This window comes from Triturus cristatus, chromosome 8 (assembly GCF_964204655.1).
Source record: "Triturus cristatus chromosome 8, aTriCri1.1, whole genome shotgun sequence".
In the NCBI taxonomy this organism is placed as follows: Eukaryota; Metazoa; Chordata; class Amphibia; order Caudata; family Salamandridae; genus Triturus; species Triturus cristatus.
The window spans coordinates 472885284-472909519 of record NC_140591.1 but is presented as its reverse complement, the minus strand read 5'-3'; the positions used below and the strand labels follow the sequence as shown (position 1 = coordinate 472909519).

Sequence of the window (24236 nt, the reverse complement as noted above, 5' to 3'; positions counted from 1 at the left end):
CTGACTTCAACTTAAAACGTAAACAACCTTTCTCAGAGTACCCAGGGGAAAGGAATACAAACAAAGTTCAACAAGTCACCGTCCATGTCCTTTCATAACCTTATGCCTTCCCTAGACCACTTCCTCTTTCTTGAGTGTGGCAGAAGAGACTTTGAACTTTGCTTTTACTCTCCTTTGGCACAATCATTACCTATTGAAGAAATATATACAGGCCATAACTGTGGTATCCTAGAACTGGTTCACCATTAGTTCACCAGAAAATAACGTGCACAGTCGAATCAACACCAATAATTCGCGTAAGAGAAAATTTAACATTGAGCTTGTGCAGATTACAGTAATCATATGAGAAAGTTTCCAACATATATATAAAACATTCAATCCAAGCATACTTATACCTCACTAAGTATTTCATGATAGGTGTAAGGGATTCCTTCGAACTATGCAGGGTAGGGACAAAAGTTCATAGAAACCTTAGAGGGAATAATCCTCGCCTCCATGCCCTTAATAGAATTGGAACTTTCCGTTATGAGAGCTAGGAAATTTTTCATTCTATGTCCGGACCGAGGCAAGGATTATATTCGTTCATAGATTATCCACCACCAGAGAGGCAATGTCTACCACCTGTTTGAAGTAAAACTGTTTTAACATGGAGTCCAAAGACCAGTAAACAGCATTGATTATGTCCTCAAGTCTCGCCCGTAGAGAAAAGGCTTTGGAGGCCATGGCTCCTCTGACTGAAATGAGCCCCAAATTGTGACATATTAATGCCCGCTTTTTGCATGACTCAGCGGGCAATGGTGGGGGAAGACACTGCTTTGAAAGGTTTCACTAGAGAAATTACCAATTGTCTCTCGCCTGGGGGTGAATGTCCTCTGTCATATGCTTTAAGACATCTGACCACACAGAGCTTAGGGGAATCTGTCTAAAGCTGGGTAGGACATCAGTTTTGAGTTGGATTTCGTTCTCCTAGAGATATGGAAGGTGATACCTTGTGGTGTAAAGAGTCTGCCTGTGACATCCAGAGCCCTCACATCTAACTCTCTACGACAAGATGAAAGACAAAGCAGCATTACAGGTTTTGCTGATAATTGCTTTATTGACAAATACTCGTTACTTTGCCAAGAAAGAAAGAGGTTTAATACCACATTGACCTCCCAGAGTCTGGAATACCTCTGTTCTGGCAGTAATGTCCAAATGATTCCCTATCCTGCTCATACAAACCATCAAGTGTTCTCCAACTGGGGAACCAGCAGCCGGTAAGTGACCTTCCAAAATGGCAGCGCGGTATGAATTGATCGTCCTGTAGGCCAGGTCTTGCGGAGCGAAAGAGGCCAAGAAGTTAATTATTGGGACAACTTTGCACCCCATGGGATCCTCACTGTGTTGAAAACATCAACAAACCCATTGTGACCAAGCATATCTGTAACATTTCGTTGTTCCATCTGCCAATGCTGATGCCAAGAGTGTCTCAGCTTTTCGTGAAAGACCTGAGACTCCCCATCTCTTCCTGTAATCCTCCATGCCTTTAGGGGCATCTTCTGCTGAAGGATTAATGGGTGAAACTTGCCCAGAGGATTCTGAAGGAGATCTGGAGCATGGGGTAGACGGATTGGAAAATCCCTAGAAAGTTCCAGAAGAACCGGAAACCATACTCGAGACCTTCAGAATGGAGTGATCAAGACCACCTTCGCCTTCTGTCTCTGCACTTGTGCAGACAACCTCTTGATCATCCCAAAGGGAGGAAACGCTTAGCCCTTCTCCCATGGCCAGTCGTGTAGGAAAGCATCCGTCACTGTTGCTAATGGATCCTGCTTCCAACTGAAGTAACTGGCCACTTAGTTTTCCAGACAGGAGGCAAAAGAGGTCAACCAAAAAGGGGCCCAATGTCTTAATGTCTGGAAAACCTGAGGGTCCAGTTTCCACAGGTTCATGTCTGGCTATTCCATCGAGCACCAATCCACTATTTCACTGTGACTGATACATTGTTGCTCAGGCAACAGGTCCTCCAAGACTTTGAGTGTGGTGTCCCCAAATGATTATGTATTTGCCAAGATGTAGTCCATTTTTTAACAGGACACAACAATTGACCCTCTCTTTGGTCCAGGATTGGACCTCAAAGGAACATGCTATCAATTTGAGGCAGTTGATGTGGACAGATTGTTCTTCTGTGGAGCATTTTCCTCCTGTAAAGGAGTCCCCGCAGCTCGCCCCCAAACTGGACTTGCTGGCATCGGACTCTTTATTATATCCGGGTCTGAACCGAATATGGCCCAGCCATTCCAGTACTCCATGTGAGTCAACCACCAGCTCTTTTCGATCCTCACTTCCTCCATCAGAGGGATTTGCTCCGAGTATTGTAGACCTCGACGCAAGTGGAAGCCCTTGAGTCTCTGAAGGGCCCATGTAGTGCAGTGGTCCCAGGAATATCGCCTGAATGGAAGAGGACAATAGACTCACTACATGGATTATCTGGATGAGAGTCTTCTCTGCTGAATTGATGACCAAGCCCTGGAATGTGGTCTGTTTGTATGGAGTCAGCAGAGAATGTTTGGCGTTTATGACAAACCCTAAACCTTCCAGCAAGGGTATCTCTGACTTCAGTTGAACCCTCACACTGAACGGACACTGATCCATAAGATGGATATTGTCCAGATAGATAAGGCGATAGCATTGCGCTCTGAGGGATTCTACCACTGGTTTTAACACCTTGGTGAAGCACCAAGGTGTAGAAGAGAGTTCGAAAGATAGTGTCTGGAAACTCGTACACCCGGCCCTGCAACCGGAATTGTAAGAAACAGTGATGAGGAGGAAAGATGGGGACCATAAAGTACGCATCCTTGAGATAGAGGTGAACCATCCAGTCCTCTGGCCGTAACATGTTGCATAAGAGATGGATACCCTCCACCTTGAAATGATAAACTAGCCAGCCATTGAACTCCCTTAGGTTGATGATGGGCCTTTGACCTCCATCTAATTTTTCCCCCAAGAAGAGGTTGCTGATAATACCATTGGGCTGGAGTTGAGTGGGGAAGATTGCTTCCTTGCAGAGCAGGTCCTCCACTTCTTGACTGATCAAGTTCATCTGAGCCTGTGTGAAAACCAGGGGATGTGGGTAGACAATTGGACTGGGGAACCACAGAACTCTATGTGAAAGCCCTGAACCCAGCCGCAGCCGGTCCATTGGGGCTGAGGGGCTACACCCCTCCATCTTTTGCCCCTCACGAACAGTGTCTGTCAGGCTGAACAAAGGTCATCCTGACGGACACTGTTCATTTTTAGGTCAGGCAGCCAGGAGCCAGACATGCGCTAATGCGGTGGCTCCTGCCTGTCTGGGCTGAACTTTGCTGGGCTAAGAAAGTCGCAGCTCCTGTGGGCGTGACGTCCTCAGCTCAGCAAAGGTCCCTGAGGCCCTCCCCTCAGTGACAAGGGGTAGCGTCACTGATTGCCTCGCACCTGGGCGCTTCAGTTTTAAGCCCTGTATCACCCAGAGTAGAGTGACAATCAGTGACACTTCATCACAGAGTGGGGTGTGGTCAGCAGTCTCACTGACCCCAACCCACTCTGATCACGTTGGGACTGCTGCCTTCCCTCCAATGAGGGAAGGCAGCAGTCCCAAGCCTTCTGGAACCTCTAAGGCAGAGCTGGCTGCAGGTAAGTGTGTGTATTTCTCTGTTTTTCTTTTAAATTATTGTTTGGTACATACATGCGTGTATGTATGAATGTTTGGTGGAGTGTGTTGTGAATGGGTGTGTTTGTGTGTGTGTACGTGTGTGTGACTGCATTGCTGTGAGTGTTGTGTATGTATGCGTGTGAGCGTGTTCCGTCTGCCTCCCTCCCTCCAAAACGTACTGGCCGCCACTGCCTGAAGCGTTTGCAAAACCCATGCGTCAGAGGTAGTAGCCTTCCAATTGTGTAGGGAAAAGGCCAAACAACCACCCACTCTTTGATGTGAAGAGAGACAGACACCATACTGGTCTCAGTGAAACTGCCCCCTGGAGGAGCCTCATGGGTGGTGTCCTCTCTGTTTTGCGCCCTCTGCAACAAAAATGTGGGGGGGGGGGGGGGGGGGTGAAAGATTTTCTTAATTGAGGCTTGGACTTTGTCCAGAGACTTAAAAGTGGCCACAAATTTGCCCAGCGCTTTCACAAAATGCTCCCTGAAAAGTCTCCTTTTTACCTACTGGCCTATCCTCTGTGGAATCTAAGTCCTACAGCTTGGGGTCGACCTTTGTGAGGCGAGAGCAGCATCTCTGTCGACAAAGCGCAATTGGCGTTGCCTAAGAAAATGACAGCTTGTTGTGCCCATGCAGAAATGTCCCTCATGAAGATGTTCGATCCCGAGGCTTTGACCCCCCTCTGCAATCTCCCGAATTTTTGTAGGTGGGCCTACCATAGTCAGGAGCTTGCCCTGGCAGGACTTCCATGACCTATTGATACACTTCTTGGGGTCCCTGATGTATTTTTGTAAGAAGGCGGCCATGCGAGTATTTATCTCTGGAGTGAGGGCCGCCTTGCCTGCTGGGGAAGAGCGTGGGCATTCCACCCTGAGTTTCACCCGAACCTCTTTCTCCAAGAGTTTTTCCTCAGGTGGCCAGCCACGTAGTTGCCTACCTTAGAGGACGGGAACCAATCTGCTGAATTGGGGTGGACTAGGTCGTCTGGGTCCAACATATCAGAAGTGTCATCTGCCTCTTGGGTGGGTGTAATGGGTATAAAATTGGGAGACGGGCGCCATGGTCGGGAGGGGCCTGCCTCTTTATTAGAATCCCCATGGGAATCCTCCTCGTCCCCATCTCGACGCGGCAAGGGAGCAGAAAGGTCTGCCGGGGCACATAGAGCATCCGCTGCTGTCAGTTCAGATAGGGCAGGGTGTGCAAGAACACCTTTTTAAGCCTTGCAAAGGTGCTCAGGACCACACCTGAATCAGACATGCACTTGGAAGGGCGCCATGGCACCTGATAGAGACCGGAGAGAGCAGTCCAGGAATGGGATCTTTCTAGGGACAAATTAAGGGGACCTGGATAGGTATATGCCAATTGCATAAGGTGCCTTTCTAGGGGTTCCACTGCCGAGGCCATAGCATGTTGGATGGATACATCCACTGCCTCGCAAATTTCATCTTCTAGAGGGATGACTGCAATGGGCTCCTCTTCTACATCACCTCCTTCCATCTCCATGGTCGAAGAGCACATAGGACTCATAAAATTGGCAAAGGCAATGCCACAGACCAAACAATAAGGATTGTGAATAGCCCCAGGAGCGTACTTATGTACTGACTTGTACCAGGAAGAATTTGGGGTATGTTAGCAGCACACAGGGCTGTTAGTCCTAATTTGTGAGGCCTGCATATTAGTTGCGCTATGCACGAGGAAACGGGTTAAAGCCCTGGGGCTGAGAATGCCTTAACAGTAAATAGGCTTGATTATTAGTATTACTGCCTGGGCCCAGTCCCCAAATGGCCCCCCAAACCTGCATTCCGTTGTGTAGCTGCGGTTGAATGGGGAAGACAAAACAATTAGTACCAGCCTGCTTAAACTGGCATCCGCTGCTTGTACATTTTAATATACAGACCTCCAGGGGGATTTTGTGGCTCCCAAGGCGGTCTGGGAGAGGCAGTAGCTCCGAGGGGTCCCCCGCTAGTCATTTGCACTGACAAAAGTTGTGTCTCCCCACGGAGCAACGAGACACATCAATCGCGCCGCAGTGGGATGTGCGCCCTCTATTGGAGAAAATGCCTCACCGCACTCTTGCGTCCTGAGAATACGACAGAAAAACACCATACAAACGTTTATCGCATCATGAGAGATAAAAGGAAAGACTTATCTCGCCTGGAAGCAGGAAAGAAAGAGGAAGTGGTCTAGAGGAGGTGTACAGCTATGGAAGGACAGGGTCTGTGATTGGTTGAACTTTGTAGTCATTTCCCCAGGGTATTCTTAGAAAGGGAGTTTGTTTAAAGTTAATGTCAGCTGGAAGTAATAAAATACGAAAGTTGAGCATAATTGTCTCTTCCGGTCCTGACATCGTTACATATTGACTAAGAGTAATAGCTAATGTAAGGGCAACTTTGTCCATTGTATGGTATGAGGGTAGAGAGTATCCTACTTTCATCCTGAGAAGATGTAAATGTAATGTAAATGTAAATTGATACTTGTATAGCGCACTACTCACCCGCAAGGGTCTCAAGGCGCTTGTACGAATACCGCTGTGGAACCCATCCTGGCTTTCCCTGTGAGGCGTCCACTTCTGGGCACCCCCAAGGTGGAGGCCAGGCATCCTTAGCGTTGTGGGGGCCGTTGTGGAGATTAAGCAAGCTATTGCCCAGAGTTGCAGAGTGGGACTCCATGATTGGAATGGCACCGAGGCGAGAATTATCAGGTCCGTGGAATTTTTGAGCCCAAGACCCGCCGAGGCGGGGAATTGAACCCTGGTCCCGGGCTAGACCTCTGCATCAGGGTCTACCGCTCTAATCATTGAGCCACACTTCTCCACTGATCCATTGGTAATTGTACTGTACTTAAAATAAAACTCGCCCTGGCGAAAGTATCGGTAATCAGAAGTCTTTCTAAAGTTCTTGAATGATTTTTGTGATCAACAAAGTTCATGCTCTTAATACGTAGCTGCCAAGGTTTCAGACCGCTCATGTGTGATATTTTCATAATTTCACTGTAATTATGAGTGACATTCGACGACTATGAGTGACGCCTTCTCGCAAGCAAAATCAAGCAATGAAGACGAGGGAACGTTTACATATCAGAAATTACACCCACTTGAGCAGCAACAAGCACAAAGCACCGGAATTGGAAGGGCACTGGGAGACCCGACTGTACCAAACGGGATGTGAGAGGCCATACTGCTTGGAAATATGCCTCATGTGTGAAATTTTATGGTTTCAGTGCATTTATAAGTGACATTTAACTGTCCAACGTATGGCACTTGAACAATTTCTCATGAGTAAAACCAAGCAATGAAGTGCACGGAAAGACATAAATATCAGAAATCAATCCCTCTTGAGAAATTAAGTTCTAAAAGTATCTTAGCCCCGTTCCCACACTCTCACAGACAACGCCTCCATTGCACAGATCAGTAAGTGCTCCCTTGCTGGACTCACCTTTGCTACCAGAAGTAAGTCCTCCCAGCAGTGCCAGACTGAGACGGAGAGCTTATTTGGCACTTGGGCAGGTGGTCAAGAGAGCTTGCTGGAGGTGCTCCAGTAGTCAATAAGTGGCTGCAGCTCAACGTTTCTGCTTCGGTGCTTAGCGTTTATTTTCATTAGGAAACAACTTGCCTCGTAATATATTGCCCTTGTCTTATTCCAGCAAGTGGTAGCAGAGACTCACCATGGACGTTGTTGTCCCTATCGGCATTTAGATAGAATTCAGTCTTGCTTCATTTGGCCCTTTTTTTTGTATACAGCGTATTTGCCATTTAGAGTGTGACATGGTATTAATGCATTATGCTGGTATTTATAATTAAAAGTTGTATGCTATCAATCTAATTCTGGCACAAATGCTACAGATTTATATTGCTTCCATTGTCTGGCCATTACATCTCACACTGTCTCTCAGGCAGCACTTGTCTGGTTGCTGCATACTTCTCTTTCACCACACAGGGGGCCAGAGTTAGCAGGATTTTGCAAAATTAGTATCTTGAGGGAAGCAGGTGTCAACGAGACTCGAACAGCTGTTTTCTTCTGATTTATTCCTACATGCGGGCCAGGCGGCAGTGATGCCTTCCTGGGGGCTAGGCCGTCAGGATTTTGAATTCAAATAAAAAACTTCCTGGTGTCAGTCAATGGCGCCGATCCTTTCTAGGCTGGCTAGCACACAGTGTACTGCTAATGAGGCTGGGCTTATGACGCCGTGTGTACCAGAGTTGCTAGTCCTCTCACTGAATCCGATCTGGAGCGAAGTGGTGGCTCATGGGCACCGGACAATGTGAGGCCTAGTCAAGTGCATCCAACAGAAAAAGCTAAGCAGTCAGCAGAGCTGTAACAGGCATGATCATGCTGTAGTAGCTCGGGTCATGACAGACATCTGATGCCATAAGGCTAGCATTATCTCCACCTACACGCTCTTTAAAAGGAGTTTACATTTTTACATTGTACCATGAGTTCACGATATGGTCCACCATGCCTTTGCAGTTGCTCCGTGCAACCCGGCATTGATTCACTGGTAGTTTACCTGTAGAACGCATGCCACATTCCGAGCCTCGGAGTTACTGCTCAAGTTTAAAAAGCTCAGTCAGTGTCTCCGTGTTCAGGTTACTCGAGCGGACCGTGACTGTTATCGTACTACGCTGCCTCCCAAACCAAGGAAGGGCTGAGCAAATGCAAGTCAGATTGTTTGTAATTATTCTTCCTCCACTTCATTAGAGCGGGAATCACTCTTGTCCAGGCAATATTCCTTTCCACTCGTCATCTAGGAGCGCCCTAAACTGAGTCTTCAGTCACAAGACTCGGGGGTAAGCAGATTACATTCTGACATGATTTTCATGAATTATTTGTTTTCGTTACAAAGAATCATGCTCGCCGATATCTTTGCTAATGACAAGTTCCTATATTGTACCCCTGAGCGATAATAATTATCTAATTGTTTCATGTAGAAATTAAATATATAGTTCGCATTTACATTACCTGAACTAGTGTAGTCTGTCAGTCGCAGTCTAGCAGAGCAAGACACGATACCTCGGGCCGGCCAGCTCAAACTTGACTCCCGCATCAGCTTTCCGGTTTGGTGTCACGAAGCATTCATTAAGAGACTTCACTTGTGTCAAAGCCGCGCGGTGCGCCGCAAGAATTAATCATGCAGCTTGGAGCCAGGCACGACAGGGCGGGCGGATTAATTAATTGTTACATTGTAGCACTCTCAGCCACTCCAGAGCTGAGAGCAGACAATCTTTTTAGCTATTTATGAACTACTGATCCCAGCAAGTAGCTGCTGGCAGCAATTCTCGGAGCAGCAGAGCCGGCGCACAGGTGCACAAGTGCCGCCGGTGGCGCGCGCTGGCGAGTGGCATTAAATGCGTGACAACGCATTTCAGTGCGGTGATGCGGAACACTACACTGAAATGCGTGAGCGTCACACCTGATGCGTGATACTTGGCAGGCATGTTAATAATACGAAATACTCACACATCGAAATACACAAGCACTGGCCAGCTACCAATCACTGATGAACCAGAGGATCAGCTGTTTTCCTGCATGCTGTTTCAAAATGATGTACTTAAGGCATGTACTGCTTATGTTCACTCGGAAAACAAATTCTGTATTGGGAAACGTTTGTGTACTTTAAAATGTGTATTTTTTTTCCTCTCCACAGAAATGTTACGAACAAAAACAGTACAAAAATGGACTCAAATTCTGCAAGATGATACTCTCCAACTCCAAATTTTCTGAACATGGAGGTATAAGAATGTTTGATCATTATTGGTAATTGCTTCCAGATTGTGTTGAACCAGTGTGCTTCAATTTTCTTTTTTATACATGAACCAAAAGCATGCTTTCTTGTGTTGTTAGATGCTATTCGATGTAGTTTTAACCACACTGCTGTTCTCTAAAGGATTGTATTTGGCATACTGCTGAATTAGTAAGTAAGCCTTCAATTGTAGGCTTCGGTGTGGGGGGTGGAGCATGCTTTGGGGGAATCTTGCAGAACTGTGTAGTTCTACTTTGTGGAGAAGCCACTTCTGTCTCTTGAGCAAGTTGGTTATGTATATCTTGTAGGGCTTTAAGGCGAAGATAGAACGAGGATACTTGCTTTATGTGTTTTCAATACTAAAGGGATTTCGGTCTGCATTAATAAAATAAACCAGGTAATTTGGATAGGCTTATCCGTCATCTTTTGTAGTATCCAGCCCATTGACTCTTGCTTTAAATTCTGGATTTTCAGGTGTTAGATGAGGTGCCCGTCGATTCACTCTCTGAGCTCAGATTTCAGGTGAAATATTGAATGTATTTGTTTCTTGACCTGCTTAATATGATAATCATTGAATATTTGTATCACTTTGAAATAATTGTGCCACAGCGTACCTTTTAAAATCTATTGATGGGCAAGCAAAGGCAACCTTGAGCCTGGATCAGGACAGATGTCTGGTTCTAACATGACTCTATCCCCAATTAAGAGATAAGCCGCAGGTGAACCAGGTCACTATCTTATCGAACCCCCCCCCCCCCCCACCCTTCTTGCAGGTTTTTACAGAAACTAAAGAAATAGCATGTAGCAAAATGAGGAACACAGCGTGAATATGACTACAATAAACCATGTGCTTTTATCCCCCTCCACATGTCTAGTGTGTGATTTACATTGTAGGGCTTTCAATAGCCTGGTTATGCTTTGGCTCCTAGGGGCAAACCACACTGCTCTGGCTTGGCGACTAACTATGAATTTGGTGGCTTGCCCATCTCTGTAACTATCAACAATCTCTCAAGTGTCTCATGAGCTGCTCCTTAACCATGTGTTTCTAACAAGTATAATATATTTGACCAAATTTTTTTTTTTTTAATTTTTTTTTTTTTTTGAAACAGTTTATTACAAAATTCAAAAAATATACAAAGATGGGCCTACAACCTTCAAGCCGGCCGCTAGCAAGCAAGAGGAGCATGTGATACAAACAATAGCGCGCATGCCGCGGCAAAGGGAAATGCACAGGAGTTAGAAGCGGTGGTAGCCACACCATCCGGACCCCACATAACGGTTTCATTTTAATATAAATAACAACAAAAAACAAATCCACAAGGCAACCCACAATCGGAAACAGCAGCATGTGCTCCCCTAGAGGGGGGACCCTACCAATCCATAGGAGTATCAAGGGGGGGAAAAGGTCAAGACGGGGATTAGGTGGACTCAGTGCCCGGAACCGGGGAGATAAACTGGCTAAGGGGACGGGGCCGGTGACGGATCGGGCAATAACGGCGGGGTACAGATTCCCCCGTGGTAGGCGTTCCAGGGGCCCCATACGTTCACCCATGTCCCAGGCTTACCTCTCGCAACATAAACCACCTTTTCCCGAAACATGCACCAATCCATGTTATCCTTCCATGCCGAGACAGTCGGCGACCTCTGGGAACCCCACAGTTGAGCAATGTCGCGTTTGGCCACCATATATCCCAGAGTCACCCACCGCGTCTGCGACACCGAGTAGTCGGTTGGCTCCCACACATTCAGCAGGCATCTCCTCGCTTCGGGCAAAAGCGACACACGCGTAACCACCCGCAGGACCTCATGCACACCACGCCAGAATCGCTCCACCTCCGGGCATTCCCACAAAATATGGAGAAAGGTCCCCAAAGAACCACACCCACGCTTACACAACCCGTCCACAGCATAGCCCATACGCAGTAGCCTTGGCCCCGTAACATAGACCCTATGGAGTATCTTGAGCTGGACGAAGCGAAGGCGGGCCGGTATGGCCACCTCTTTCGGGGAGGCCACCGCCGATACCCAGTCCTCGTCATCCAGCTCCAATCCATCGGCCACCCATGCCTCACGAAGGTTAGTCAGCAGTCCCGAGCGGTCATTGATAAGTTTTTTATAGATTAATGAAATCGTGCTGTCCGGTACATGTCCATCTAGCACTCTATCCTCCAGAGGGGAATACTCCGGGATGGAGGCAACGTCCGGGAATACGGAGCATAGCGCATGACGGATCTGCATATACCGAAAGTACTCCCTGTCCTGCAACTGGAATTCTGTCTGTAGCATCTCGAACGTTTTGAATCCCCCCCTCGTCCAGAGATCACCAACCCTGCTGATGCCTATCATGTCCCACTTCTCAAAGCCCTTCGAGGTCCACAGGGAGCCCAACTGCTCAGATGCGTACAGTGGCGACGCCCGGGTCAAACGATCTTTCCACCCCATCGCCACATTAGCCGCGTGCCACACTCGTACCATGACACGCGTGGGGCCCGTCAGACGTGCGTCAAGCGAGCTGGAGTAAAGCGCTCGGTTATAATCACCACCCGGCAGTAACATCTTATCCATTTCAAAGGCCGGGTTTAGAGCGGGCCCGTACAGGCCGTGATTAATCGCAGCCAGCTGGGAGGCCCAATAATACCGTTTGATATCCGGGAGAGCAATCCCCCCGTCATACCACGGGAGCGTCAGCTTCGCCAGGGCGATACGCGGTCTACCTTCCCAGAACAGTCGGCGCTGCAAACTCTCCACCTCGCGAAAGTAGCGCGCCGGGACGACGTCCATTGTGTTCTGCAGAGCGTACAGGAAACGCAGCAGCGACATCATCTTAAACAATGCCGCCCGGCCGAGCGGCGAGAGCGGCAAGCGCCTCCAACGCGCGACATCCTCCTTCAGGCGCTGGAGGGGGGGAAGCAAGTTCTGACTATATCGGGCCTCCGCGTCTAGGGTAATGAAGACACCCAGGTACCGAAATCCCCGCGGGGCGATCTGGATAGGACAGCCCCGCGGAAGGATAGGATCCTCCCCAGAGAGAACATACGCGCACGATTTAGCCCAGTTGATGACAAGGCCGGAGTTAAGACCAAATGAATGCAATACATCAACCAGTACTATCAGTGATTTACGTGGGGAAGCCAGGTACAGGAGAATATCGTCAGCGTATAGAGATACGCGGTCCTCATACTCGGGGTCCAGCGGAGACCACGAATAGAAGGTTCCCACCGCAGCCACTCCGCCAGGGGCTCCAAGGCGAGCGCGAAAAGGAGCGGCGATAACGGGCAGCCCTGCCGCGTGCCCCTGCCCAGCTCGAACGGAGCCGACACTCTACCGTTCACAACCACCTGCGCCAGCGGGCCAGAGTACAACCATTTTACCCAACCGATGAATCCTGGGCCAAACCCAAACTTCGCGAGCGTCGTCCAAATATAAGGCCATTCAAGTGTGTCAAACGCCATAGTGGCGTCCAAGGACGCCAAAATGGCCGGCTCCCGTATGAACGGGACACGTGCGAGCACCCCATGCAAACGCCGCAGGTTAAGCGCTGTGTTGCGATGAGGGATAAAGCCGGACTGATCCTGGTGAATCAAGTCACACACTACGCCGACCAGCCGATTGGCCAACACCTTGGCGAGGATTTTGGGCTCCGCATTCAATAGCGAAATAGGCCGATAGGATGTGACCCGGTCCCGTGGCCTCCCCTCCTTATGGATAACCACGATAGTAGCTAGACGCTGGTCAGGCGGGAGGGAACCCGCCGAGTGGGCCGCGAGGAACATAGCACGGAGATGCGGCGCCAGCGTATCCGGCCACAGTTTATACAACTCGATGGGAAGACCATTAGGACCAATGGCCTTGCCGGAAGCGACCGAACGTATGGCGAGGGCAATTTCTTCGGAAGTTGGAGCGGCGTCCAACGACACTCTGTCCTCCTCCGAAAGGGAAGGCAGCGCGATATCCCTGAGCAGGGCATGGGAATCCTCTTCAGAGCGGGAGGACACCGGGGAATACACCCCACGGAAATAGTCTGCAAAGCAGGAGACAATTTCTTCTGGGTCAGTAACACACACACCATTCTGTTTCTCAATCAACGGGATAACTCGACTCGCTCTCTCCTTTTTGTCCAGCCACGCAATCAATTTACCAGCCTTATCACCCACATCATACAGTCTCCCCTGTTGCTCTCTACTGAGGCCCCTGGCCGCCTCCGTGACGAGGGCCTTATAGGCCGCTTGCTTGAGTCGGAGAACATGTAATTTGTCATCCGTCACCCCACATTCTAGATCACCCTCCAACTCGGTTATCTCAGCTTCAACACGGGTCACCTCCTCCCGCTCGCGCCTCCGGGAATGGGAAATAAGGGACAGGGCCTCTCCCCTGAGTACCGTCTTGAACGCCTCCCACAGTGAAACCGCCGATGACACAGACCCCCACATTCTCGTCAAAGTAGCGCTTAAGGGATTTAACCAGCTCTGCGCGAATGGTGGGGTCACGCAGGTACCAGGGATTAATCGGGACCACCCTACCCTCTCCCCTCGGAAGAATATCAAAGTGCAACAAGAGGGTGGAGTGGTCCGAAATACCCCGTGCCAAATGGCGCACCTCCCCTATCCTCCCCACGTGCGCCGCCGGAACCAGGACATAATCTAGCCGTGAGAGACTACCATGAGCCCCTGAATGGAAGGTGTACTGTAGCTGCGTGGGATGTTTCAAACGCCAACAATCCACCAGCCCCAAGGTATCCAAGAGGCCAGACAACCACGCCTGGGCACGGGGGAGATCCCTAGGGGGGTGACGATCCACAGTTCCGGAAACCACAGCATTAAAATCCCCCCCCCCCCACCACTAGAATCCCCTCCGGAAGGCCAAGGAGGAGGCGCCCCAGATCCGCACAGGTGGTCGTCTGCAGCCCCGGCGGGACATAAACAGACACGAAAACGACCACTCTGCCCTCCATTCTAACCACCAAAACCGTGTAACGTCCCCTGTCGTCATGGAGCACCTCATCAATCTCCAACGGGAGCGAGTTCTTAACCATAATGCCCACACCCCTTGAACCAGACGTGAAGCCCGAATGGGCCACAAGGCGGTAGCCCCGTCGATTCATAGCACAAAAGGAGTTGCCAATGAGGTGTGTCTCCTGCAGAAAAACTATATCGGGCGAAATTCGCTTCAAGAACTGCAGGACCACACCTCGTTTTATCCTGTCCCCCAATCCATTAACATTCCGGGACAACAGACTCAGTCCCCTACCCCCCATCATAAACAGAAGCCATCACTCGTCCCCCAGAGAGCACTTTAGAAATAACACAACAATACTTTTGCCTTGTGGTAGAAACGAACAACACCCCACCCCAACCCACCCACCCCAACAAAACTCCCCCCTCCCTGCACCCCTGCATGAGCCCAGACAGCCCCCCCAACTTGCAGTGTGCCTGTCGCCCCTATATAATGAAACTAGCTAGACCCCCTAGAGGAGGAAAGAGTACCCCTTCTAGACCCCACACAACCTCCAAGGGAGGGGAAAGAACAAAGACAGAAGCTTGGTCGAAAGTGGCATCATAGTCGTCCAGAGTGAGGCCCAATATCAACCCCTCAGTCCCGATCCAGTGGGCCGTCTCCTCCCGCCGCCCCCCCCCACCATCTCGATCACTACCCCCAGACAGAGTGTCCAGCCAGTCCCCGGCCGCTTCGGGACGATCAAAAAAGTGCGTGCGACCATCCACCTCTACCCGCAGCTTGGCCGGGAAGAGCATGGCGTATTTTAAGTTCATGTCCCGGAGCCGGCGCTTAACACCCAGGAAACTCAGTCTCTGCTTCTGGACCGCTTGAGTAAAATCGGGATAAAAGTTCACCTCCATATTTTCCAGCTTAATCGGCCCTTGCAGTCTGGAGGCTTGCAAGATCGCGTCCCTGTCCCGAAAGTTAAGAATCCGGGCAATGAGAGGCCGCGGAGGGGCTCCGACCTTCGGCCTTCCCCCGGGAACTCTGTGGGCCCTCTCCACGGCAAAGAATTTACTCAGTCCCCGAGGCTGGAGATGGGTAGCGATCAGGTCCTCTACAAAAAGATCCGCCGCCGCCTCCACCCGTCCCTCGGGTACTCCGATGATGCGGATGTTATTCCTCCGGGCCCGACTCTCGGAATCCTCCAGGCGCCGATCCATAAGCGCACTCGCCTGATGAAGTCGGTGCACCTCCGTTTGGAGGGCCGCCACCTCAGTCGTGAGGCCCGACGCGGTTCGGGCCAAAGAATCAACCCGGTCGTTGGTCTTGGAGAGATCAGCCCTCACCAGGCCGACATCCACGAGGACCGCGTCGATCTTATGCGCCAAGGTGTCGAACCGCTGGCCCACCGAGGCCTTCATCTCAGCAATGGCGCCCATGACGTCTTGCAGAGTCAGATCCGTGGGCAAATCCGGGGCATCAGGGGGGCCCTCAGAGGACTTGTGCGGTCCGCCGGGAGATCCCTTCTGGAGGGTATAGCGGTCCATGATGTTGGCCTGATGTACGGCGCCACGCCGGGTCGACTTGGTCTTCGACCGATCTCCGTCTTGTTTCGTGGCCATCGCCACGGGTCACACACCCGCACCAGCTACGCCGTAGAGGGCAGGCAATCAAGGCCACGAGCTCCGGGGGGGCCACCCCAGGTCGGCGGGGTGGGTCACAGCCGGCAGGCAGGCAGGGTCTCCGAGCGAGGCCACACCAACAAAAAGAGCTCCGCGATCTCACTTGCAGAGACGGCAAGGGGGTGCGAAAGTGAAAGCGAAAGTGTGGGGTACGCGACTCGCCAGGCCCATCCCGCCGTTGTTGTTCACTTTGCCACTGGGTCACCCCCCAGCGCAAATCCGGGGTCTGGCGAGAAGTAGGCCGCAAACTTCAATCGGTGCCCACTCCGGTACCCGAAGTCCGATTCGAGAATGGGGAACGGGTACCACCTCGGCTCAGGCTCACCGACACAGTCCCCTCAACCGAGGCAGGATGAAGACAGGATAAACGTAGGAGGTTGCGGAGGTCCTCGGGAGCCTCGCACCTACGCGGCCATCTTGGTTGCGCGCTAGGCTCCTCCTCCCTGACCACATTTTTAAGAGTTTTATTGGTGCAGGAGAAAATTGAGACAGAGCCTAATGGAGGAAAACGAGGGATTAAGAGACGCTGCAACCCGGGAGCTGGAATGAGCAACACTTTAGTATACAAACAAGCACATGTATACAGCCTTTCTCATATTTGTATAAATCCTTTCTCATAATATGAGAAAACAACACTTTGAAGGCTTGTAGGTTTGTTTTCGCAGTTTCATAAATAGAAAACTATTTATGAAGAAAGTTTTGGAACTATAAGTTGTACTTTGTCAATGAATGGCTAAAAGGAGTTTCTTTTTTTAATTTAATCTTAATTAGGCTTGAAACATATGCGGCAGACCTTATAGTCTTAACACGGGTGACATCAAAGGTACATATCCTTGTTTATACGTTGTATTCATCTTTTTTATTTTTAAACATTTTTATTGATCTTTTAATACTGGTACAGTCCAGTACAGAATTTCCAAATAGCTGTTGTTTGTCAAACAAGTTTTTGGCTCAAATTTTACACAATTTCAGTAACTGCTCCTGAGCGGTCACGATACAAAAATATAATGCTTGTGTATTCGATTCCAATGTAGTGACGCTCAACACTGTGTATTATAGTTATTGGGGAACTAACATCTCTGACTTGAGTATGTTCCCCATTCCCACCCGTAACCATTTTGCTCTGAAACGCCATTTACTTTCCCTTTCTTGTCAGCTGGAGACCAAAAAGCCTCTCTAGGATTTGGGTCCTAGGAGATATTTATGCTTTTTATTAACGGGTGTATTACCTAAGTATAGGATGCAGCGATTAACTATTCTCTGATCTCGGAGTTATAGGCTCTTTAAGCACGTGCGTCTAAACTGGGGGTGAGCAGATGCTGTTTATTGGCTACCTTAGTCGATTTAGCATTTCTAGTGCACCACGACTTAAGCTGGCCTGTTATCATCCTTCCCACTGTCCTTGTAGGCCTGTATCTGTTCGTCCAACTGGGCAGGAGTCAGCTGGTTCCACTAGTCCTGGTTATTCTCCAGACCAAGCGCTTTACTTTTCTCTTCTGCCCCGGATTCAACCTCGCTTCTCTGTCACTGTAAGGGTAGCATAAGTTTCCATTGCATAGTTATTGCCTGCTTAGGTAGTAACCGAGCCAGGTCAGTAAATCTCGTTGATTCCTTGGCTTTCTGGGTCTGGGACACGTACCAAGCAGGCAACCTTCCATACTCTCTAATTTTTATTTTCCTTTGACATGAGTGACCATGTGCATCACTTCAGCTCAGAACTTCTTAAACTTAGAGCAACCTCACATCATATGTAGAATATCTGCAGGCTTGGGGCAATTTGCCAGGACTTTGTTGTAGATCTAATTGAGCTTGGGTGGTGTAAGATAAGCCTTATATAGTATGTTAAATTGAATAAACTTAGTGAGTGTTTCAGGAAACCACCTGTGGGTATTCCAAGCCTTCTGCCATGCTATATATCATTATAGACTCGCTCTGCGTCTGTTTGCCATTTAACTTCTATAGAACCATATAATTGGCGTGCATCCATGCCCTATTGTATATAATGCTTTCATTACTGGGTGTATTGCTAATTCGGTGTTCTCAATGGCCCATGTTTCCTTAGTGAGTACAGAATCCTGCCGTAAAATAGGAACTAGCCCCTCTGTACGTTCTATGTGTCAATAAGTGTCTGAAAGTTCTGAATCGCACCTCCTTCAAAGAGGTCTCCAATGTGTGTAATCCAAACACTTCCCATTGAATTTCCTGCTTGTGAGTTTAACTAGCCCCATCGGTAGGTCCTGCAGAGGTATTGTTGGTGTATATGGTAGTTCTGGACGTGCTTCACATGATTCAGTCTAGCTCTGACTGAAGTAGAAGCAGTTGATTTCTCGTGGTTCTAGCACCCAAGAAAAGTATTTTGTGCAGATTCCCTTTGTGCATCTGTTCTTTCCAAAGTTGCACTTCACTTAGATAATAGCCAGCTAACCAACACACCGCATAATGAAGGTTACCAAAGGCAGAACAAATCGGCAGCTTACCCTGCTGCTTTCGTCGAGAGCGGTAGTCCACCCAGAGTCTTCCTCACAATTTCATCAGTATGCTATTGAGAAACCTGTAAAACTGGACTTGGATAGAACATGGATGGATAGTTCTGTAAAAGAGAACAGAATTCCATCTGGAAAAAGGTACGGATTATTCCTCTGGACCCCTTTGTGTACATGGAAGAAGCATAAGACTCCCTGCTTTCAGGGGGCAGTAACACGTGCTCAAAATAGCTGCTCAATGCGAACTCTGCAGGGGGGGGGGGACCCACTGTATCCTAATAATGGCAACACTTGCCTAAAACTACTGGTACATACCTCGGGCGCACAGACACACTGCCCCAGTTGGACCTGGGTTTGATGTAACACCTGATGACCCAGGACTTTGGGTTCCAGCAGTCTGATGCGGCAGTAAGCCTGCTTTTTCACAGCATCGTTGCACCAGGCAGGTGCAGAACTAGCGCATTTGTCCTGCAGCGCGGGGCGTGCCTGGTCGAATAGCCCGTCTTTGCCCGTCATCAACTGCAAGAGGCTGAACCAACCCTCTTGGTCCCTGGACTTAACATCAGTGCACGGTTAGTTCTCATTTGCCGCTGTCTATACTTTGTGTCTCTTGCCTGGGCTCAATAAGGGGAAACGTGGGGAATCGCATCGTATCTGGGGATAGAGACAATGCCACTGCAAAACCATCTGGAGGTACTACGCTTGACCAATTTATTTTTGCCTGTGCTGTTTATGTAATTACTGAAGAAATTGATGCTTATTCTTAGACTTTGGGGAGGGCCCTAGCTGTTCCCTAACATGCCAGCTGGGGCATCATCTAAGCGTGGGAAGAGAGAACTCTTCTGTTATATGTTGTCCACTGTCCATTGTGCTTGAAAGGCAAGCCCGATTACCATTAAGTAGCTTGCATAATAATTCTGATCCTATGAACGCAATTGACAGTGGGCCCTTGGCCAAAAGAAAGCATCAACCCAAGCAAGTGGGTACAGCCAGAGTATCCAGAGGTCAAAGGTATACGGACAGGAATATTGTGCCCACTCCTTTGCAGCCAAGTCTGTCCTCATAGTTTGCAAATGGTGTATCTGGTGAAGTACCAAACACTGAATGGGATTGGGCCCTCGAGAAATTTAAATCCATTGTGGTTACGTGTGTTACTTCGTTTGTGGACAAGATACACAGCTTGGAAGATGCCATTGTCAATTTACCTAAGACGCATACAAATCTGTTGACCCACCAGGCTCCTGCCCATCTAGCCATGTTTAGTACTGAAAGGCCTTTGGCTCCGAGCACTGTCCCTAACTTAGATTATTAACCACCTCATGGAGATATGACTTGCATTGATGTTCAGTAATCAAGGAGGAAATGGATCACTTGTACCTGTAATCCCAGGGTCGGGTGTGGTAACCGATATTAAAACCCTCAGTCACGTACAGGAGCGAGGGCGGTATATCTTGATTCTCCGCCTCTAGAAACGTGAAAGCTTCTTCATTGGGTTTTATTATGAAATGCTTTCCTCCACCTCGACGTTGGACCCCTGGTTTTAGCAGTAGTGACCAGGAATAGGGTTGAAGAAGTGAGGTGATAGAAGAAAAACGTGAGTTAAAATTGCTTCGCTCTTCTTCCTAAACAAACTTTATTCGGAAGGAGTGGTGGCAAGGTTAAAAACAAGTTGGTGCTACTATAGAAATATTAGTATTCTAAAGCACCGTGCTGTTCTAGTGAAGGTCCACGGTTGACATGTTTCAGCCCTGTGTTTTTGCCCAGGAGGGGTCAGAGGGCTTTCTTCAGGACCTACGAGAGAATATTGGGTCACACATACCTTAAGTACCCATTGAAGGTGGTTTATTGACTCCCCCTTCTTCTTGGTCACAGGTCAATGGTACCTGTAACTGACAAAAGTTAAAAAACACAGAATTTCAGATGTATTTTGCATCAAAAAATTAGTTGTAAGTAAAGTGGTATTGAGCCAGGTGGGAGAAGCCAAAGAAGCTATCTTTGACGGAATCACACAATGGTGATATAGCAAAAAAGGTATAAGATGTGGTACCAGAACGGTTAATACTGACAGAAAGAAAGAATGTTCAGTTCTACAATGCGATACATGGTGAGTATTGATATTCATCAAAGTGCATGAACAGTCACTGGAAAGCGTTGAGACTTCGACATATTTATGCTAACATTGTGATTTAAGTGTGCTCCTTCTAGGTAATTATTCTGTGCGCATTACGCTTAAAGAGTCCCTCACGCGTATGGTGGTTGTATTCAAACTCCTGGCAATATGGTGGTAACGTGCGCGCTAGTCTACTAATCAATTAAACAGTTGGGTGCCCCTTGAAAACGTAGTCTGATTAAAAAATACATCTTCTTGTGGTATTTATTGTATGTGTAATAAAATGAGGCTCAGGGCTTCGGAAGAGAGTAAATAAATACATAGTTGTATGACCCCAATGCCCTTTATAGTTATTGACCAAAGTGGTTTGTTAGTTACAATTATGTTAACCCGCTGGGATGGGGCGAGCCGGTGTGTACATGCAGAGCGGCTTCGTATGGGAGGCCCTTTCACGTACCTTAATGTTGCCGATGTATGGCTTCCTCGGCGGACTGGCGGGCGAAGAGACCTGAATACCGGTATGAAAGAGGAAGTTTAGCAGGCAATATGCCCTAGAAAGGGAGTGTTCCCCCCCTTACAGTACAGAGTGTCTCACAGCTCACCTTTAGTTGCAGGCCTTCGTTCTAGCCCGCTCCTATGACGGAGCCCCGGTGACGCGGGCCCGTCACAGGATGATCTTAAATGCTGTGAGCACGCATGGAAGAGAGACTGCGCCCCGGGTATTCTGTGCTCTTTAAGGAACAAGAAAGTGATAATGTATTTGTTATAACCTCTGTAGAAAGACACCTGGAGCCAGTATGTATTATCAGTCTTCTTTATTCATCTTCCAGTTCAGGTTACAGCTGTCTCTACTCCAGCCAGCCTAGTGTGGTACCAGCCCCACCAGGAGCAGCCTCCCTAGCTGCTCAGCCCATCTTCAACTGCCAACACTCATCCACTCAGACACCCAGGCATTCCATGCATCATAGGCACACCAACATTCTATGACCATCTCACGCTCTGGCTGAGCAGCTAGTGGCAGCAGGGCTGGACTACATGTTATACAATTAAGTAGGGTATAACATTATCCCATTTTCTCCAAAGAAAACGAAACAAGAAAGTGATATAACATCAAGCAAGAACTATCAACAAGAAAAATGAATAATGGAACAAATCTCACGGATGCAGACATAAGATAAAACATCGCAGGAGAAAGAACCATTAAAGCAAGAAAAGACGGACAAGATACATACATTTGAACAGTAATATCTCCCATCCCTCCCTAAAAAGAGATTATAAAGAATTTTGAAGCAAGCTTAGCATTACCAGACATACATTTGAAGCATTTTCTTTTTATCAAACACTGTGACGTAATGCACTACAACGCAAAGGGTAAAAGACCCCACAAAACCAATGCCCAAAAGCATAACCTAGAGTAGCGGTAAAGATAGCATACCCTTCAACTACAATCCCAAGAGAAAGGGAAACAAACATGTATATGGGTCGTCACCCATAAACAAACATGTATATGGGTCGTCACCCATAAACGCCCGTGAAGGGATGTACATTAGTACTGCGCGCAACTATTTATGAACTTAATCCATAACCCCACCAAGTGTAAGGGTTAACCTAGGTACTGTGTGTGTATGGGAACTAACCCATGACCCAACCCCCTTGTAGAGGTTACGTACCCCCATGTAGGAGTAACCAAACATAAATACGAAAAGAACTCTTGACCCCCTTGTGGAGGTTACATACCCCATATGGGAGTAACAAACGTGACTAAACAAAAGGCTGTAAACCACAACCTTCCCTCGTGTGTGGGAACAATGTGATGACCACCCACAGGACTTAAGGACGCCCCACCCATAAAACGAGAATCTGTGGCATCACGACAAAAGATGTGTAGTAGAAGAAAATTACCCTAACTTACCAAAGAGAAAGCTATAGCTTTAACCACCGCACTCTAGCCCAAGTTGCGGCATACTGACATATAACAACACTGTAAACATTTACAAAGGTAAGTAGTGCAGTACTGTTGTTTATAAATACCTTAGTCATAAGTACTATTTCACCCCGTAACATAAATCAATTGAGCATGTTCTAGTTTGTGACAGATCCCACAAATCCCTTATCACTCAAAATAGACAGATGAAATAACTTGCCCGATACACGGCTCAGAATACACATAGACAGCCAGTCTGAGTCTACACACGTCACATTATGTGCATTTCGATGTCGCTGCCTAACTCTGACAGCACGGGTCAACCTCCAACGAAAATGCTGCACCAGAACTGACGGCAGAAAAGTAACAAGCTCCACACATAATAGCAATCTCCTACCTCTGACATACATGAAACAGAGGATTTGGAAGGAGACGATTCAACGATGTTGAAATGAAGACACTGCATATGTAGACACTGGATTGACCCCGTCCCTCTTAATAACATCAACAAAACTTTACTCGATAAAGCACGAACACCGCGGTTGGCAAAAAGGAATTTGCGTGGTTAGCAACTCTTCAGCAAAGATGAACCACCAACCGGGAAAAGACAATAGCGACCGCCAACTTCAAAATGGCGGCACGCCGTCGACGTCGCTGCAGAGTGGCTCACGGTGCGTCCATGCACCAAAACGTCCATAGGAAGTGTTCAAGCAGCAAACTGGATGAGGCATCACCAAAGTCCCACAGCAGCCTCGCGCAACGCCGAACAAAGGTGAGTGGCACGAGCAGGCACTTTTAAAAATTTGAACGTGAAGAGAGCGGTTAAGATGGCAAAAGAAAAGCGCAGCCAGAACGGTTTAAAACAAAATGATGGCTCACCTCAAAAGCGCTTAGATATCTTCATGTGCAATTGCCTCCGCAACTTACTGTATAACATGTAGAAAAAGGTCCACTGCTAACCCTGTGCTTGGGAATGACACGAACTAGCCCTTGCGTTTGGACAGTGCAAACAGGAATCATGACACCTTCCTCGAAGTGCCCAAATAAAGAGGTAGACCCTCATTTCCACAAACAGCAGACTTACAACCATCACATCCAGAGCAAACGCAATATTTGTCCATCTTCTCTCCGCACACATGGTATGCCTTTTCCTTGATATCACTGGGATCCTCGTGGGACGATGTAGGTCACTGTAATTTTGAAGGCACATTAGATCGCTGCAACTGTCAATTAAGCACCCTTAAACATATTGTCCACCTGTGCAGACAATGCACACTGTATGTTCTTCCATCTTTATGACTCCCCAAATTGACTTTTACATCCTCTTTGTGGCTGGAACACCATATGCTGTTGTAGCTTAGCTACTCCTCCAACTCACTATAATCCTTTAGGTATGATGTGGCTGGAACACCAGATGTGGCTGTAGCTTAGCTACTCCTCCAACTCACTGTAATCCTTTATGTAGCAAACGTTGTGGCTGGAACACCAGATACGGCTGTAGCTTAACTACTACTTCAGCTCACTGTAATCCTTTATATGACAAACGTTGTGGCTGGAACACCAGATGCGGCTGTAGCTTAGCTACTCCTCCAACTCACTGTAGTCCTTTAAGTCACTGTAGTATTCCCAGGCTGTAGTGTCCTTTGGTGATGACACTTCTCTGTGGGGCTGTCCGTTGGGAGGACAC

General features: G+C 48.3%; 1 protein-coding gene across 1 annotated transcript in view; it reads left to right on the top strand.

The window, feature by feature from the left end:
- NAA16 (N-alpha-acetyltransferase 16, NatA auxiliary subunit) overlaps positions 1–24236 on the top strand; it is a 597575-nt gene that overhangs the window by 53986 nt on the left and 519353 nt on the right. The window contains exon 2 of the mRNA XM_085621946.1: positions 9317–9401. Within this exon, the coding sequence (XP_085478072.1) occupies positions 9317–9401 (85 nt within the window). The remainder of the gene's footprint in view (positions 1–9316; positions 9402–24236) is intronic.